Source organism: Leptosomus discolor, chromosome 5 (assembly GCF_034619465.1).
Source record: "Leptosomus discolor isolate bLepDis1 chromosome 5, bLepDis1.hap2, whole genome shotgun sequence".
NCBI classification, from domain to species: domain Eukaryota; kingdom Metazoa; phylum Chordata; class Aves; order Leptosomiformes; family Leptosomidae; genus Leptosomus; species Leptosomus discolor.
In genome coordinates this window covers 60,373,974-60,394,262 of record NC_141395.1, presented here as the reverse complement: position 1 = coordinate 60,394,262, position 20,289 = coordinate 60,373,974, and the positions used below count along the sequence as shown (strand labels likewise).

Here is a 20,289-nt window from a genome sequence, read left to right as displayed (position 1 = left end):
GAAGGAACATAGGGATGCTTGGGAGGAACACCGTAAGAGCTTTTCATGCCAAAATGTATATCTATTCTATTGTATTAGATTTATTGAGGATAATCCTCTTTTAAAAAAATAATTTCTGTATATATAACGTAAAATAATTAAACCACCAGAGTAAAAATGATCTCTACTGACTAATCAAGAGCAATAACGATTCATGGAAGGCAATCTTTAGTTAGCCGGTTTTAGTGGTTTTTGCTAGCAGATCATACAGCTACAAAGAAACTGAAAAGGGCTATACTAGTACTTTATCCCTTGTACAGTTTGTACAAAGTTGGAAAAATATGAGACTCAGTACGCGCATAGTTAAAATATTATTTTACAGGATTAGAGATGCTTCAAGATGCTCAGACAAATCTAGCTTTCCTGAGAGAATGCTAGAAATACCTGAGATTTTTGTTTTCCTTCATACAAGCAACAAAGCTAAATTTTCTGCTTCAAAGGAAAAAAAAAAAAAGGGATTTAACATTAACTATGCAACCATAATTAATCCATAATAAAACATGGATACCTGTATAAATGTAGTATCATTCCTGCTTAAATATTCAAACTGCCTTATTTATTATACATTATTGTATGCCACAAATAAAATGCAGCAGCCCTGCAGCAGAAAGTGCAGCTAATCAGCACAAAGTATATCATAGGCAGAAAATATAATCAGGTGAAATGGAGGCTATGCTTTCACTGCAGAGTTAATAGAGACTTCTGCTGTGATATTGACAGTATCCTTCCTCACAGTTGCTCTCATAAACCTCTTCTTCCAGTTCAGTAATTCTTCTAAATTTGAATTCCTGACATGATTTGAGTACAGGCAAAGTCTGGGTATACGGTCTATATGCAAAGGTCCCTACTATGACTGTATCAGTTTCATGCTGGCATTAGTCAATTTGCAATCAGTATAAAGTGCATTAAAATTAATCATTGTAACATTTTCTTATGTTTTCAGTGTATCCAGTTCAGACTTTGCTAAAGCACACTCTAAAAATACAGTGCATAGAAGTGATTTAAGTACAAAACCTGACAAAATAATAGAAAATAAAATTTTCTTTCTAGATCTGCTCTGTATATAGGCTAATCCAGTTCAGTGCTGATAAAAATCTGAAATTAATATATTGGCCTCAGAACATGTTACCTTCTCTTGGTTTTGATTACATAACTTAAGTAGAGCATTCTCTTCTGGAAAATAAAAAAAGCCACCAATGGCCATTAGTGCAAAATCATTTGAAAAACTGAAACGAAGATAAGTTATTTGGTTTTAGCTAGCAATATAAGCAGGGAAAGTTGTTGAACTTTGAATGAATTGCTTTTGTTATATGAGATTCACCCCCATATAAAGTAACTAGGAAAGAAATGAAAGTTTCTGAAATCTTTTATTTAGGTATGTAGAGATAATGAAATATTCCACTCCATCGCCATAGTTTAAATTTTGCATTACATGAGGGATGCATGACATGATTTAATGAGGATATTCTATTATTTTGCAGCATTTTCTTGTCAGAGGAGAGAACTGAAGCAGGAGAAGGAAAAAAATACAGATAGGCAAGAGACAGAAATAACACACTGCAACTCACTGAACAGGTCTATATGATAAATTCTATTTCCTATCTCATCTCCACACTGTTGCACCCCTTAGATTTCAGTGTACTTTTTCCAGACATTTTCATGGCAATTACAATGAGCTAACATCGTTTTCTGGAGACAAAACCATATCACATCACTAACACATCACTCCAAATTTGAAATTGTTGTAATGAAACTCCCAGAATTCAAGTAAAGCTGATGTATTGCCAAAGACCTATTAAAAATACATTTTTCTTTCCTTTTTTTACTTAGCCCATCTCACTTCAGCTGAAGCAGCAGTAGATTTGAGATTAGTTCTCAATCTGACCTAAAATGTTGTTTCCACTTGCTCCAGTCAAAGGTGAACAGTTCAGATACCACCCATATGTGATCAAAATGAAATACTGATTAATGTACCTTGCATAACTTCAGTAGAAAAGTGATTATTGACACAGCATTTAGACAACAGTGATTATTCGAAAGGTTTCCCAACTAAAGGTAAGGAATGTTAAAATTCCTGAGCTGTTTATTTGTATATTTAGCTGTGAACTCTAAAATACAGACTCATTACACCAACAGACCAGAATGCAGTAAAGATCCATTTGCATTAGTTACATGGAAACACAAAAATAAAGTCCACAAAAATGCACATCTGCAGGTTTTTCCCCAGTTTACCATCAGGAGGCCACAAAACACCCCCTGTAGAATTATTTTTTTTCTGTGCTTAACAGGAGAATGAGGTATTTCTGTACATTGGTGCAACCTTGTGAGCATAGTCTCTGAATGTCTTGTAGAGATACCCAATTTTTTAGTGTCTCTATTACACTTGGCATTATTATCAAACACATTTACTACAGAGCCTCCTCACACTTGTCAAGAATTTCTTTGCAAATACAAATACATTTGCTTTATTTGTGTATGAATACAGAATTAAGAAATCATCTTCAATTCTTAAATTAATAAAAAAACCTGCTGAAAGACCTGTCCCAACATAAAAAAAAAAAATCACTGTGAATCCAACAGTATACATCAGCTGCATAGCCCACAGTATGTAAGGAAATAATGTAGTTAGTAAAATGATGTAATTTGCTGCTGGTATGACGGAGGGCATCCGTGGTGCAAGTGAAGAGTATGGCAAAAAATTCTTGTGCACCTCTCAGAAATTTAAGTTACTCTGCCACATGGCCTAAAGATGAATAAGTTCCCAAAAAACAGAATGCAAATTTAATCTGATCTCTCACTTGCATATACTTACAAACTCAGGACCATTAAGACCTTTGCTAATATTTATAAATTAACCTTCAGAGACTCCCATGAAGTATTAAATATATCCCAGAAAACTCCAGCATGAAGTGTACATTATTTTCCTGGCACTATAAAGTAGGTGATGTCAGTGGCAGGTGTAGAATTCGGACCCCTGCAACCCCCAGTTCTTTGACTGAATGACACTAATACCTTCTTCTCATGCTTTATTCTAAAATAAGATATTTGAATTACTATTACATGTACTCCTTATACACCATGATTATGACATGTCCCACAAATGAGCATACTTTAACATTAAAGATCCATGCTAAGCGCAAGCAAGGTTTTGTGCACATAAATTATTTTAATTGCTGTTTTCAATATCATAATTCTTGTTGCATTATAAAATATTTTCTGTCCTTCCTGACACTTTTCCAAAACTTCCAGAAGTAGGACAGTTAGATGAAGCTGGTTCTATTGGAAAACTTCTTGAAAACAGGGCACTTAGAAACTTTTACTGTAGGTTATTTGGATAATGATCAAACAGTGTTAGAGTCACTGTGATACAGAAGAGCTATAAACTTTTCCCCAACACTGGACTCTTTTAAGATTCAGCTGGAGAGGGTGCTGGGCCATCTTATTTAGACCATGCTTTTGTCAAGGAAGTTTGGACCAGATGATTCTTGAAGTCCCTTCCAACCTGGTATTCTATGATTTAATGAATTTGGGTCTCCTCTAAAACACGTATTTTTCTTGTTATTTTACAGCAGAACAATGCCATCGTTAGCAGTGAAAACCAGAAGCTTTCAAGTGAATGAAACACTGACTACCCCTGGGGTCCTAACATCCATGCAAAATGCACTGGCTCTGAGCAATGATGTAAAAAATAACCCTAGGAAAATCAAAAAATGTAAAGTGAAGCACTGATCTATAGAAGAGGAGAGGGTAAGAGGGGAGGAGAGATTTCATGCTCGCTGTTTCAGTCAAATGTTATCCTATATTTTTTAAATTATATTTGTATATCTATACCTGCAAGTAAATTTTGTAGGACTAGAAATAATAAATCAATAATTGGAGTGTAAATTCCTGAAATTCTGAGGTTTCATCTTTTAGTAATGTTTTGTTCATCATCTTCTTATGTCAGCTTAAAAATAATATTTTTAATGTGTTACGCGGAGAAAAAATACTGACATTTGTAACAAATATTCTCATTTCATTATTCTACTACTTATTTAACTAATGAGTTATTATTTACTTACAAATATATGTACATAGTACATGCCAAAAGGTCCCATCTTTGATGCGCCATAGTTAAACCACATACTGAACTTCTCTGTTTAGAGTATTTCTCTGGGAGTTTATGTACTATTTTATAGGCTAAAAAACCTACTATTTTAAAGCAATTTTCACAATTGCATTACCTCGCTCGTCAACTTAATTTTCTGCACCTTTTAACAAGTTTATTGTTCCTATTATAATATATATGACTATTACTATCTAACAGACATGGAGTAAAAAATTATTTATTGAAAATATTGACGAAGTTTCATGATAAAAAATTATCTTGAATACCAGAAGATAGGAATTTGGAACAATATCTTAATCAGAAAGTCAAGTCAAAAATTGCAGGGAGGATAAAGTTTATTAATCAAGACATACTTCATTCTTATAAATAGACACCATGCAAATTCACTCTCACTTCTGTATGATAAATCCAACTCAATTTTTATTCTAAACCAAATGAAAGCTATGTTTCAGCAATTCAATCTGCTATCCCTGTAACACTTAGACAAATTTGGGACAAAATTCTCCAATACACAACATTTTTATTTAATTTCTCATTCTCATAATTATTTCTTGTCAGGTTAAGGGAAAAAAAAAAAGGCAGAAACCAAAAAGCAGCTACCAGAATGCTGCCTTTGCCTCCCTATTGCAAAGCACGTGCTGAAATGAAGCCAAGGACTTGAATTACTTCCAACTTCTGCTTCAAACCTTTTCTCTCTGGGTAAAGTTAAATTGATACTGTTACCTCCAACACTCATCTTCGATTTCACAGTTTTTCAGAGGCCAATATTATTTTTTTTATTCTTTTTCTCAGAACCTTGTAAATCACCTGAGGCTCAGATACCAATCTTTCTTGAACTGTTTTGAAACACAGTGGTTTCTACAAGTAACCCTTCATTCTACCTTTGTAGAGCAAAATCAAGAGTATATTCCTAAGAAATCTGAATGGATGCTAGGTCCATGGTTAGCAACCGGTAGGATAGCCTGGTCACCTGAAAGGAAAGCAGCAGTGTAGCTGCAATACTGTTCTCCTTCCATCCTCCCCAGTTTAACCAAACTACACAGCCAAACTTCCTATTTTTAGTTGTGCTATTCTGTCTACCTGTAAGCCATGATAGCAGAGGTTTCAATAGGTTTGTTTTCCCTTCTATTTCTCTTTCTGCCCAGAATCACACTATGCCAAAAGACCAAAAATAGAAAAAAAAAAAAAAAAACAGCAAGAAATGGCAGGACTGCATCAACAGAAGTGGTCTTCCTCCGTTCCTCTGCTTCAGTGCGTCAGTAATGGTGGCAGAGGCAGCTGGACAAACAAGGAATGCAAAGACATATTTTCTGATGTTCTGATAAGGAAAGTTCTGCTTTTTGAAGTCCCATGTTTCCCCAATGCATTATAATTAGTGACTGACCTGGTAAATGAATAGCATCGTCAGCAGGCATGTTGTGCTGTAAATATGCCTGGGATTTAACTTACTGACCCAAAAGAGCTAAAAGGGTAAAGAAAGGAGTGAAAATAAGGTGAGGGACTACATGAGTGCTGGTAACCATTTTTTTACATACTTGGTACTGAGCAAAGCAGGACTGATGAAAACCCTCACCAGGAGTTTTTGACCATACAGGGTGGGAACACTAAAATATTTATAAATATGAGTCTGACCAGCTAGAGCAAACGGTTTGGCGTATTGAGTTTGCCTCATACCAAAATACCAAGCTGAAAACTGAGGCAATATTGAGCAGAATCGCATAGCATGCACATCAGTTTTACCAGAGTAACAGTACCCTGAAGAAGGGTAAAATAGATAGCTGGGGCTAGTTATTGTTTTAGTCATCGCACCTCAATCTAACCCCAAATGTATCTATAACCTAATCAAGGGTCATGGCTAGAAACTGCCTTCTGGACGTCCGTGTTGAAACATGCAGTTTTCATAAACTACTGGGCTCTTTTCATTGAAAAAATCTCTTTAGAATGTTTCAAGTTGAGTACATGAAATTACTAGTCATTTTTTTATATCACAGCCTCTGCCTTTTCTTCTTCCAGAAAAATAACCTTATATGTATGTTCCGAGGAACAACAGGAATTATCTGAGCTATTCAAGGATAGAAAGACGTTATTTTTATATGTTCTGATCAAAAATGTTGTAGTTGGTAACTCAAATATAGCTTAGATTTCTGTTGCTCTCACACAGGTGAGGGAAAAAAAATCAAATTTTAAGGCATGTTTAATCATTTCTAAATTTAGGATGATTTAAATTTGTCAGTTTAATATACTATCTGAATTGAGAAATATTATCCACATCTGACCCATCCTCTTTTTTCTTCCTGGTGGGAGGTTAAGATCATATGCCAGCCAGGATTTTATTGCCGTCATCAGATAACAGCAGCTGATGCACAATGAGAATAGAGAGAAACCTGTTATGGCTGCAAATATCCACAGCTCTGTGAGATTCATGGAGGAAGCATATGTCACCTTATTAAATCTGTAGCAACTGAGGTGGAAGTAACAGAAGGTATCTCTCCAGAGCTGGAAGACATGGGAAGAGAAATGGTTCTGTAAGGAAATCTCTTACTTTTCTCTCTCTGAAAATATCTGTAACAGGATGTTACAGGGATGATTTTTCCTAGAAATAGGGATTTGAAAAACAAACCAAAAACCAACAGCTGCCAAGACAGGATGGAATACAGAACTTCGTCTCAAAAAGAAATAGCTTTGGGGCAAATTAGTACGTTCAGTTGCTTCCTCCAAGGGAGAGAAGATTTAAAAACTCACGCTACTTGTCCCACTTTCTCCCAAAGTAACAAATCAAGGGGCAAAGGATGGACAGTGCTAGATATACTTACTCGCAGCTGAAAGAGGACACAGAGTGCTCTATGAGGGACTTATGGCAAAGGTGCAAAAAAGACCAAGCGCATAGCTGTAAGAGTCTCTCTCTGCCTTTTATATACAACTTGCTGCCCCAGCCAATCTTCCCCTTGTGTTTACAGAAGTGTATATATATATATATATATATATACATATATATATATATATATGCACGCACAGGGATTCACCTGAATATGGCTTATGTCTCTAATTTTAGGAAGAAAAAAAGATAGAGGATCATTTAACATGGATAACCTCTCTGAAGCAATATAGACATCTAGGGCTGGTTTTGGCTTAGTTTTGGAATTCTGATGTGTCTGATGCAAGACAAAAACAGTTAAGAACCAGGGGAGGAAACAGCTTTGCTATGTCTTTAACTCATTAAGGAAAGAATACATAGTAGGAATACAAATAAAAATTCTGGATTATTTCCCAACATTGCATGGTTTTTCAATTCAGAAAGCACATCAGCTGCAAATTTCAGGAAATTATTTAAAACAGGATTATTCAAATCTAGTATGGAGGTAAAAAGGGAGCAGATGTGAAAATCCCCGCTACATTTTTAAAGGCAGTTACAGACAAACTAGTTTTTACAAGTGAGGAGAGGCAGTTCAGTTATTATTCAGTATTGCATGCCAGAATATGAACAATATCCTCCCAGTTCTCACACCATCAGTGTGTTTTTAACCTTGGCTCTTAGACTGATAATATTTGAAAATGCAACATACTTTTAGAATTATAGCAAACCTCTTGCTTTCTTGAACAGATACAGAGTCAGAAAAAGACCTCAAATCTATTCTACAGAAATATCTCGACAAAATTGTTTCCCAACAAGGAACAGAAAATGATTTTTTTTCCTTCAATGTCAAAGTAACCATTACTTCCACCATGACAAATAACAATTGTCTGTGCCAGTAATTCTTGACATCATGTGATGGCTTCATTATAAAACTGAGCATTAGTAAATAGCTCACAGGTATATTTAGGAAAGAAAACAGATAATTGCATAATGAAAATAAATCATATTTTTCTGCTAAATGATATTTTCTGTGTAAATATCTGGTTTCACAAACAGGCTAATTTGTTACTTATTTTAGTAACCTTTTGAAAATCAATGTATTTATGTAAAAGATGCTTACCAAGGGAATGAAAAAGAGAAAACTCTTCAGAATCTTTAAAAATATTGCAGTTTCATTTAATGAAAGAAAACACAGTTTACTTTTTTAAAGTAAGCATGTCTAATTTGAAAACACTGACCATTCCTAAGTCTCTGCTGTACATAAAATTTACAAACAACCTTTGTACTATTTTTGGACCGAATATATTAGCTATCTTATGCCCCTGTGTGGCCAACCTAGACAACAAATTCACTTTTACATAGCCATAACAAAAGTAGCAATGTGTCGTAGGAGAAAACAGGTTTAGGTAAATCCACTGCTTTGCATTCTCAGAGAAAAGCTGTTAGCATATACTGCAATGGTAAAACTGGAGTGATACTGTTCTGTACAGTTCGTATCAATTTTAGTCACAAAGGATACTTGCCATCATGCAGTGATGTGTTAATCTGAATATTGCCCAAAGCAGCTGTGACTTCGCAAAGCATGCTGCTACAAATAGAGTATCTGACGGCACAGTATTTGTACACTAAACTCTAAATGAAGAATGGCAATCAGAAAATCCAGCTTATCTGATAACTAAAGGTTTTTTAAGACATTTAAAAACTTTATTTCATTGTCTTCAGTCATTTGAATGAAAAGTATGTCACTGAAAGTCAACAGAAAAAATTTAGACTGCAAAAAACCTGAAGTTCCTTTATATGCTGCTTTAGAATTTGGATGTAGCGTAAGCACTTAGCATGTTTTCAGAAAAGGTCTCCCGATTTCTTTTCACATACTTTCTTTTCCCAGACACATGAAGAATTTACTCCACAAAATAGCTATTTGTCAAATGCTAAGAACACAAAACAATTCTTGTGACTTTCTGACATGAGGTAATTCTAATAATTTTTCAACAGAAAGTAACCTATTACACAGGAAATACCACTACAGTCCTCAGCGTAAGTGAAACACAATTTTGAGGTAAAGCCTTCTCTTTAGAGAAGCTCTTACTGCTTCCACTGGCTGGAGTTGGTAATGTCAGACAGAGACGTGCAGGACCAGGAGGAACGCCCAGTAAACCAGCTCTCTCTTTTAATCTCAATAGCATCTTGCAGCAAATCGTTGCCGTGTAGCTGGCAGAAGAGAACTAAATTGCAATATCCCTCCAACAGAAGCTGTTAGCAGAGGATAACTAAGCCCATATAAATGGTAAAATCAATCTAACTCACAAGGAGTTTAATATCCTTTGATCCTCTCACATCAGCTACTGCAACACAAAAAATATGCAAACAAAAACCCATCTCATGTAAGGTTTCTATGGGAAATGATAAAAACCAGTTTAATACATATTCCTGTTAATGACTGATATAATACCAGAACGCTGAGATAACTGGCTTTCCTGTAACAAAATCAGAGCGTATCTAAACTTTCAGAAGAACTGAAGAGCTCCAAGAACAGATGATGTGAAAATTAATAGGAATGTATCTTCAGTTACAGTTATACGCATACTACATAGCTCCCTATGACTTTCTGTGTTATACTCCATTACTACTATACTATTGGTATGCATTAACCTGTTTTATTCACATTGTAACTTTGTGTAAGCAGGAGTTAATCATTCTGTGCTTAACATCAGCTGTTATCTTTCTGGACTCTAGCTGTTACATTTTAGATGTAAAAACAGAAAGAAAAACTTTAAAAAGGATCACCTCTTTTTAGTCTGACAAAATATTTAACTTCAAAGTCTGAAGAGACAGACCACATTATACCTCATCAAAGCAGAATCTTTTACATGCTAGAGGTATTTCTGGTTTTCTTCCCACAGTTCTGAAACATTAACTCTTAATGCACAAACAATTAGTTTTCAGCAAATGCATTACTTTAATTGTACAAAGCTTTTAGTGAAAAAATCTACCTAAAACATACTTTTTTTTTTTTTTTAAATCAGTAAAACAATAAAAATTACTAGCCTTCGAAATAAACATCAGCAAGATTTTCTAGTGACTATTCCATAGATAACTTCTTCAAAGCCCTTTTATCAAGGTAAAATTTAAAATACCGACACTCAGAAGACAGAATTTTTTTACTCAATAACCTTGGGTAACTTTCAACTAACTTTAACTTCAGAAGACACAGAAAGCATGACTTAGTCTCTCATGATTACTGCTGCATATTGTTAAAAAATTGCACAATGTTTTCTTGAGGCTGAAAGTATTGGTAACTAGAAAGACAGAGCATTGCTCCTTATAAATCTAGAAATATTCTCATCCTAAATAAGACAGCTCACAGGAGGTAGGAGGCTGGGTTTCCTAACAATCCTTTCTTGTTTGCCAGTCTTCTAGAATAAATACAGTTCTAAATCACAGGCACCGCAAATGCAAGAAAATAATTCTCTGATGTCTTTTCATTTGAAATTGATACCATATGCAGCTTTTGCCAGAGACTTACAAGCAAAACACACACCTGAAAGCACCATGCACGTGTGTCTGTAAAAAAAAATTAACGAAAAGCATGTACCTTGATCTGCAAAAAGCATGCACTTTGATCTGCAAAAACAGATCCAGAGAACCAGGACTTGGCTTGTAGCTGATTAGAACAGTTGCTAAGGGCTTTGTTGGTTGCTGCAGGCCTGAAACTATGCACTTGGAAATATGCAGTTTTACCATCACAGTTGATAATACATAAATTATTGCTCCATTTTGTAGAGCTTCAAAGATTTCACAATACACCAAAGGGATGTAAGAAAAATCTCATTGACTACAGATTTCATACATATTTAAAAAATTATTAATTCATTACAGTGATTACTAAAGCTACCTCCATAATTTTGCATGCTTAATTAGAATTTCATAATCAAGGTATCAAAACTTCAAAACAGTAACATTAAATAAATATTAAAATATTTAGAAAGGAAACACCAGCAGTAAGGGAGTCAATCCTTACAACATTCTGGGAAATAAAATGATAACAGTTTTCTGAAGTATTAAGTGCAAATACCACTATATTTAAAATATAATATCCCATTTAAAAGGGATTTCTCCCACAGATACAGAGAAGAAGATTAAAATGCTGGATATAGTCTCTGCAATATTACTTCCACCATTTTTCCAGAATGTTTCCATCAGTGCACTATCTTTATAAAAAACTACAGGATTCTTTTCCCCCCTGATCTGCACTCACACTCTTTTAGACAAAAATCTTAATCCTTTTCACTGTTAATATGTAATGGAAGTATAAAAAAGTTCTAAACAGTGTTATAGCATGTTTATTGAATAATGTCACAAAAATGAGTCATTATTAATTCAGTTTACCCCAAAAAAAATCCTAAGAAAACAATTTAATTACCATCTCACACCAATAAACAGCAACTTCTCCCTATCATTTGTAATTCCCACAAAACAATAGCTATTCATAAAAGGATAGCCTGCAGAGCTGACTGACCTGCTGCAAAGCATCCACTGATCAGCTATAATTTGGCCAGTTACAAAGATTATTGAAAAGCATCGCACACAGAATCTGAGTCTTCTAAAAATAAGAGACTGCTTTCTGTCTATTTTGCAAAAGGTATGCAGGAGTACTCATTTACATCTCCCAACAAATAATGTATGGTTAAACAGACACATCTTTGAGCATTTAATCCTTTCACTGCCACGTCCACATAGAAATAATTTTCTCAGACAAATTTGTTTATGAATATTTAATACTCTTTAAGGATTACAGCTAATAATGCTAGCTTCTAATGGTAGTTAATGTATTTGAAAGATACACAACCATCTTAAATATTTTATTCTATCTTTGCTGGCTTTATTTCTGCAGATTGAGTTCTCATGCAAATCCTTACATAAAACATAAAAGCACCAACAGAAGACACTCATTGCCACAATAAAAATACTGATATCTAAGAGTACAATTATAAAAGTACCCCACTGGAAAACATGCAAATAGATTACTGTCAGCATAAGCACAGAAATGGTAAGGCAAAAATGTTTCATTTCTACTCACCTAGTGTTGTTCAACGTTTGTCCAAAAAGATCATTTTGTAAAATATTTGGAGGGGATGAGAAAACCCCATGAAAATGAGATAAAACAGAATTGCAGACCTGGCGCAGCGTCTCAAATTGCATTTTCTCTCTTTCCTTCCCTTCTATTTTTCTTCACCACCTGTCTTAAAAGTCATCTATTTTGCACACACCATCAAATGCAAACATGCCAATCAAGTTCCATATTTCTCCTGATCTCTGTAAAAACTGTGTCTAAATGAGCAGGGGCTGATAGCTAATTGTACAGTCATTATTCTTCTAATTCAGTCGTAGAAGATTTAGTACCCGTGCGGCTTTCTCCTGACTGTAGCAAGAATTCTAAACAGCAGTAAGCTTTTTGGGCATTCCCGGCTGAAGTGTGAAGCTGAGCTGCTTTCATGTACTCTACTCATATTTCTCTAAGCCTATTAAAAACACGCAGTGAATAGATGCTGTCGTCAGGAGTTTCAGCACATCTGGCTGCCAGCAATAAAATCTCAGAAGTAAAAAAAAAAAGGAGGACAAGGCATCCTCACACTGTTACTACTGTCTAAGAGGAGGAGGATTTCTGCATCTTCCCCTCCTCCTTCCCTCCCCTGTAAAAATGACTAACATCAGTGACCACGCATGGAGATCTTTTTTTTTCTTTAATGTAAAGGCAGCTCTACAGGACAGAAAGACGACTCCAAAAATATTCGTTGTATAATAAATAACATGTAGCACTGAGACTGTAACAATAGACATATCATCTCCTATCTGAAAAGCTCTACCGTAGCTTACAGGTTTTTCAGTGCAAACATTTAAATATAATGTCAATCCATGACTGAAGAAAACAGTATACATTCTATATATACCTAACTACTCTGTTAGGTACTGCACATATAGCATCAAGGCAATGATTTATGCAAACTTGAACAATCACTAAAAGGAATGGCTGCATTATACGTGTACCACATTTCAAAATACAAAGTCTTCAGCACCTTTTAAAAGTTTATTGCACAGGATCAGCCATGATGGAACCAAGCAAAATCAATCACTTCTTTGGGTGTTCCATACCTGCCTATTTCCAGGAAAACCCACTGTCTTAGGACCCTACATCTCTGGTACACATACATTAGAGGAAGTCAAGGAGCAAGAAGCAGAATTGGTCATCTAATGGAACACAGTGAGATTCTGCAGCATAATATGGACAGTGAATACCATTAAATGTACAGAAACTAAGTATCCCTGACTAGAAAACATGTTTTTCCTCTTTTCTTCCAATGTTTGTGCCAGAGGATGACATTACATAACATTACAGAATATATTCTATGATTTTCAAACTGAAGAATAACAATTAAAAAGATTTTCCTTAGAATATTTCATTTTCTATCCACAGCTTTTAACATCTTAGCACTAATTACAAAATCTCCAAATAAACCAACATAAAATGAGGGCCATTATTAAAGCTCTTCCACTGAAAGCGATTGTAATCCCAGAAGATACGGGAATAAGCAACCTTCCAGCTAATTAAAGTGTTGTATTGACATGCTCAGAAGGGAGTACCCATACAGGCTTCTTTGGCCAGAAGGATGGCAGCTACAACTCAGATTTTCAAACAAAAGAAGAAATTGGAACAAATTCATCTCCAAGATACAGAAAAAGATACAGAAGACTCCCTACTAACACTCATGTTAAATATTTAAATATTTAAAAAAAAAAAATAAAAAATCGAGAAACTATCTGCTGCTAATAAAACTGTTCCCAAAACTCATGTGAAAACCTACAAAGGACTACACAAAATAGTTTTTCATATCTGTTTTTATGCCTATAGCATACCGTGCATTATGGAAACTGGTATTTGATAAATGTACTACAATGTGTGGTAAAAAAGTACTAGGCTCTATGTATGGCAAAGCTGGTAACTGCTGAGATCCTGTGTAGAAGCTAATGAGTATTTATGGCTATCTTGCTAAAATAAAATGAAAGATTTGGTAACCTCCTTGCCTACATTCCAGAGAATTCACGTTTGTAATATAAGAAAAATTGTATTTACATTCATTCCATCAAAAAGACAAAATTTTTGTATCTGCTGCAAGAAGCAGAATCATCTTGTTACAAATGATTAACGTTATACAAATAGTTATTAGTCTCATATGCACCACTTAACAGTTCAGAGACAATGTTGACCATGGAGCAGGTACAAGACCAATATTTTATCATATATTTCAGTTATATCACTGTTTTGTTGTGTGCCTTATGAATGGACATCAAAGCCAAAGTGTTCCTGTAGTTGCAATCAACATCTGAACATTTGACATTCACCTTTCTATGTCTTCATTTTCAGATATTTAAAATGAAAGTTATGACCTACAGTCTTTTTTTTTTTTTTGGAAAAATTGTTCTAAAACTACTGATAAAATGGGATGTATAATTAAAACTTCTATTTTTTTTTTCATTTAACTCTGAGGTAAGGAATGTAGAGTACTCTGCAGATACCCATGCAAGTAAAACCATTAATATAAAAAAGATAAAAGTAAAAGGATACTTTCAACTCCATAGTTGCTACTACTAAAAATTCAACTATAATGACAGGCGGGTTGTGCAAATATACCTTTTTTTTTTTTTTTGAATTTTCATCAAGATTGAACTTACTGTTGATTAGAAATATCTTTTTTCTTTTAAATTAAAAAAAATAAATTATACAGAAAAATAAACAGAATTTCCTTCCTGACTCTTCTATAGCTCTCCAACAGACCCCTTGACCAATAAACAATTCCTTCCCATATTTACTATGTGACCTATATTATTGTATCGACCCTATAAGGCAGACTTATTACTAGCCTTAGTTACTTCCACCTTTTCCAAAATATAATCAATTGGGCTGAGAAGAATCAAGGAAGCAAAGAGGCCTAGCAAGAAGAAGCTGGAGGGGATGGAATGAAGGAGCATGAGCAAAGTAGGCTGTGCCCACTGAAGTACCCACCCCCTCAGAACCAGAATGGAACTGGCAATCAAAAGAAGTCTGTGGAACCACAAATGAAATTTATTTCCTACGCATTAATACTGTTTGAGAACAAAATAGTACAGGTACTATTTATGTCAATCCTTTTAGCAATCTCCAAATGTGTCAGTATTTTTCACATTAAAAAAATTCCTGTGGTGAAGGGCATAGTGATTTAGCGTTATTTTTAAGACTTAGGAAATTACATACTCAGCTTCCCTACATTAAAAGCCTCACGTAAGAATTCTGGAAAAGAGAAGAATTAATTTTATTTTCCTTACACTTGAGATCTTCTTTTCTCGTCTTCAGCTCACTCATTCTACACCCTCCAATATTCATATTAGAAGAAAAAGAGGTCCTATATGCACAGGCTTCTTTTCTCAAAACACTCCTATCTGTATACTTCAACTTGCGCTAGGTAAGCCAAGCACTACTCAAGCACTTGTGATCCTGGTATTTCCTAACATTTGAGGACTCGATTCAAATAAATTTGATAGTGATTTTTATTATAGTATTTTGTATTTAGTACTTATACTTGTATGTATAGGTACACACTCTTGCTAATTATGGTTTAAGAATAATAAATTTCATTTCTACACCAGTTTTACAAAGGATTTCGTAGACATGAACACCAAGTGCTTTAAAGATATTGCACAGAATGGGAAAAACAAGTACCAAATAGCCTAAGCAACTACCTGACATGCCTGACAGCCTGTTGCAAAATGAAAAGACAAGCCTGGAAAAGCATCACTGGATACATTAAATCAGGCTACACTGAGATCCATACAGATATCTATTTCTCTAGCTAAGCTGAATCTTAATAAACACCCTCCAGCCACAAGTAGTTTGGAAGAAATGTTATTCTAGAAAGCTCTCAAATATGTATGGATTTTTTTCAATTTATATAAAACTTTTATATTTCAAATGTAAGATTAAACGCCTTTGAATTTGATTCTAGAATTCAGAGAGCTCTTAAGGTAAACCTATTATACAAAGAAAATTGACAAAATGTATAAAAATGTTACCTCAAACACTACTTACAGACATCACTTCTTTATTATAGCTACACAGAAAAGACATTTCACAGAAAGTTGTAGCTTAAACAAGGTAAAGTCACCAACTTCATTAAAGCTACACATTACAGCTCATAAGGCAAAGACTGTTCTGTGATAAAAGATACTACCAAGTACAATTTTGGATTCAATTCCATTCTAATTTACTGGATATTACGTAAGTATAATTTGATGGAATCACAGAAGAAAATGGTAGAGATGAGTCACTTGGAGTTTGGGGGTAAAAGTGAGATTTTTTTAAATGTACAGAAAGCCAAATATCTATTTTTTTCATCTAGACGCTAAATAAAATTGGGTAATTAATAGCCCATAAATATCTGTAATACAGCTATCATTGTTCTCCAATATGCCCTTACCAAAGCATTTAGCTAAATACTTAGGATTAAAAAGTTTTGACTATTTCAGTATTCTTATTATGAAAAGAAAAAGATCTGAACAAATGCTTTTCAGATAGGTAAGTTAACAACAGTGGACTTGCACATTAGATGGTGTTACATTACTACAGTTTAAAAAACTACTCATTTGGGCTCAGATTAGCAAAATCATGCTCCAAGGTGGGACATGACTTTAAAGGACTAACTTAAATGAAATTTAAGGATGGACATTTCACTTCTCTACTGCAACTGAAATGCAACCAGACTTTCTTTTGAGATGAAGCACACATTCATTCGTATTTCATCACATCAACGTTCAAAGGTTCGGCTTCACAAGAGTTTAGCAAGAACTAAGGCAAAATCTACAACTGTAAATTTAATTACATAAGAATAGGAGTCATGGAAGCCAGTATCCTGAATATCTAGGATAGGAAATAATAAAGAGAGGGATGCAGATAAAGTCCCAACCCCAAAAGGATAAAAGTACCTAAATCCAGGCTGCAGGGAAGCATCAGTCTCTGCCCAAGAATTGTAATAACGAATCCTCTCCTTGAGCTGGCACCTGAGCAGTCATTCAAAATGCAGCCTTCTTTTTATTACAGGAAGTCTGGCAGTTAGAATAGTGTCTGGGAACACAGAAAACTGAGTCCCAAGTTTCTCTTCCAGCTCCTTCAAATATGCCTACGAAGTCCTCATCAACACCCTCTTGGTTATTCCAAAGGGAAATTGTCTTTGCTGTTGAGGCTGTTCTCTCTCCCATAAAATAATTAAATATTGAAAGAACTATTTAATTCACTGAGTTAAACATTCATTGAGAATGGAAAAGTGATACTGATTTTATTCCCTGGTAGTCAGATCACAGATCTATGATGGAAGATACTGAAATTCCAGCTAAGAGACCAAACCTTGTTACAGAAAATATCCACTAACGAAATATAGTAATGTAAAAGAAAGTAAATTCATCCTCGTGTTCAACCACCAAATACTGTTTTTTCTTGCTTGCATTTATATCTTAGTATCTTCCACATTTCTCTGTTTCCTTACTTTCATATTTGAGGCATGCTATCCATATTCATATAATGCTTTTCCATGTCCTTCTTCATCTTCCTCCCATTTAGCCTTTTAATAGTTTAATTTATATTAAATATATTAATTTAATAAATAATAATTTAACCTATACTCTCCTTTTAGCCTAAGTTATATACTTTAAACCAAGAATATGAGACTGAAACCTGGGCAGTCTGTTTATCCATTTTTCAGTCCATATTACCATCCATTGCCATGAATAACATGCTTGAGGAGACTACTTAATTTCATAGCGACAAGAGTTAAATTCCAGCAAGCTGTGTGAAAATCAGCTTCATCATAGGAGGAGAAAGACCCAAGTCAGTGCGCACAGAGGAAGGGTGGGTAGAACCGAGCTATGAGCCATTGACTTTGGCAGCAGAAAGACAGTCAGAATATGGTCAGTAAATAGCCACGACTGCCATCTTTAGTTTGACAAAATTATTGTAAGAAATTGGAAAAGGTGCTTAAGTTCTTGATATCCTCCACCGCACCACAGAGGAAACAGGATAGAAAAACATGAGACATCATTATAGGCTGTACTGATTCTGGTGCTCATCGAACCACCTCTCTCTGTTGTACTTTAACTCCCTCATTCCTCAGTTTCCATTGGACTTGTTGTTAATGGTATCCCATGCACAAAGGGCTCACCAAAGTTTATCTCCTGTTCCACCAGCCGTAATATCAAATAATGAAATAATAATTTATCTTTAGAATGAGCTCTACAAAAATAATCATCGCAAACCTTGTAAGTACATTATCCGGCAAACACTTTAGGAAATGAAGCTTAAGTGACCTGGTTCAGGTTACAGACAGAATAACGTCAGTGCTCCAGACAACACATGTGAACCCCAAAACATTCTCTTGTTTTGTGTTTAGGGTACTAGAACTTTGCTCTTCCAAAGGCCGTTGAGCTACCATTCCCTCTAGCAGCAACTGTTTAGTAACCTAATTCCAGTGAAATCAGGGATAACACTGCATGCCAACAGTCTTTGGATCAAGGCCCAAAAGCGCAGTTCAGCACTAAGCCTCTAGCACGTTTCCAAATATTGGAACAGCTCTAGTGCCAGTGGAAGCAGTCTGTGCCCTCTTCCTCAGTCATGAACTCACCCAGCAGGTACCACAACACTCCAAATGGTTAAGAGGACGCTCTGATTAATCTACTTACAATAAAATACAAAGGTAAGCTGTCAGTTTACATTTTGCACATTTACAGGCATCTGGATATTCTCATCTCTGAAATTTCTCAGAACTAATGTCATCAACACACGGGGGGCGGGGGGCAAGAAAATGTCTATTTTTTAATGAAAGACAAAATTAACCTTGACATCTATAGATTCCCAAGAAACCCAAGGAGCATAGACTACAACAGCCCAAAAGCCCAAGTCTTAATGGGAGATTCCAGGTCAGCTTTTGACTTCCTAAGCCAGGAAGTGCTAACTGTCCCTAATTAGGTGTGTTGAAGTTCTGTGATGAAACCAAACAATTCATTTCCCTGCATCTCATCATGGTCTAAGTAAATGACAGAAATAACCACGATCCACTGATCAGTATGGTTTTAAAACTTTCTAAAAGGTGACAAGCAAGTTAAACACGAGATTTTTTACCTGCATACTTACTAGTTTGGAAAGAACACATTTTACAAATAAAGTATTTGGAAGATGAGATTTCATCCTATTTTGACCAGTTATGGCTTAATTAAATTCTAAATCTATGAAAGGAAAAAAACGAAGACTTGTGAAAGTTAAATGCTAGATGACTTGTTTATTATAAATAGTTTCAGTGTTCAAAAAAATCTACATTCTTAAAAGCTCAGATGACACAATGATAGATCTGATTTTGCTCCTTATGCAGATAATAGGAAATGTGCCATATGTTCACTTGGGAACTCCTGCTGTTAGGCCTAGTATTGACACATACAAAAACTGGCACTGACCATACAAATTGCACATTCCAGGATGAGTAAAATAGAGGAAATAAACCCAAATAAATTGGACAAGGGAAACATGAAATTTATAACTTCAAATCCTTTTGTTGTTAATGATGATAGACTATACCACTTCTTGAAATGAATCAGTAGGTATACCTCAGAACCAGGTATACTTCCTAGTATAATTATTTTTAAGCTATCTTTAACATGAGTAACTTTGACTTACTGGTTAATTTCTTTAGCTCAATACAGATTATGGCTTCTCAAACCTCTCCACGGAATTCTCTTTAATACATTAGTTGAAAGGCAACATGGGAAATTTTATTTAAATATGACAAGGAAAAGAATAGTTGAAAATAATTACATGAAATGTTTAATTTTAATTATTTCTCTTATCTCTGCCCTTCTCACCCTTCTGAATATCACACAATAATATATAACTTGCATGGCCAAACAAAAAGCATTTATTACTAGTGCACACCTCAAAATAGAGAAAAAGCACAAGTTGCACCCTGTGACTTAAAAAAAATGGTGTAGTGTTGAGACTGAGTGTCTTTTCCAGCACAAGTGGAATAAGACACTTCAGATTTTGCTATTTTGATAATAATATTCTATGCTACGCGACACGTTCACAGAAACAACTCTGAACACTAAGTTTTAAGTACATTGCTGCCTACCTCTGGTCCACAACAAAGCTCCAGTCCTTGCCTCACTTGTCAGATCTGGGCATTTCTAAGTGTTCCCTGCTTAGGGAATACTATGCTTA

The 20,289-nt window shown here is 34.9% G+C and overlaps 1 protein-coding gene across 39 annotated transcripts in view; it reads right to left on the bottom strand.

Moving 5' to 3' along the window:
* The window catches only part of RIMS2 (regulating synaptic membrane exocytosis 2), a 478,829-nt gene that overhangs the window by 324,099 nt on the left and 134,441 nt on the right, over positions 1-20,289 (bottom strand). For 15 of the 39 annotated variants that reach the window (XM_086465577.1, XM_086465593.1, XM_086465596.1 and 12 more), the window contains exon 1: positions 12,082-12,203. The exons of the other annotated variants lie outside the window; for them this stretch is intronic. In XM_086465577.1, the coding sequence (XP_086321703.1) occupies positions 12,082-12,203 (122 nt within the window). Of the gene's footprint in view, positions 1-12,081; positions 12,204-20,289 lie in introns of those variants that run through there. 39 annotated transcript variants of the gene reach the window in all.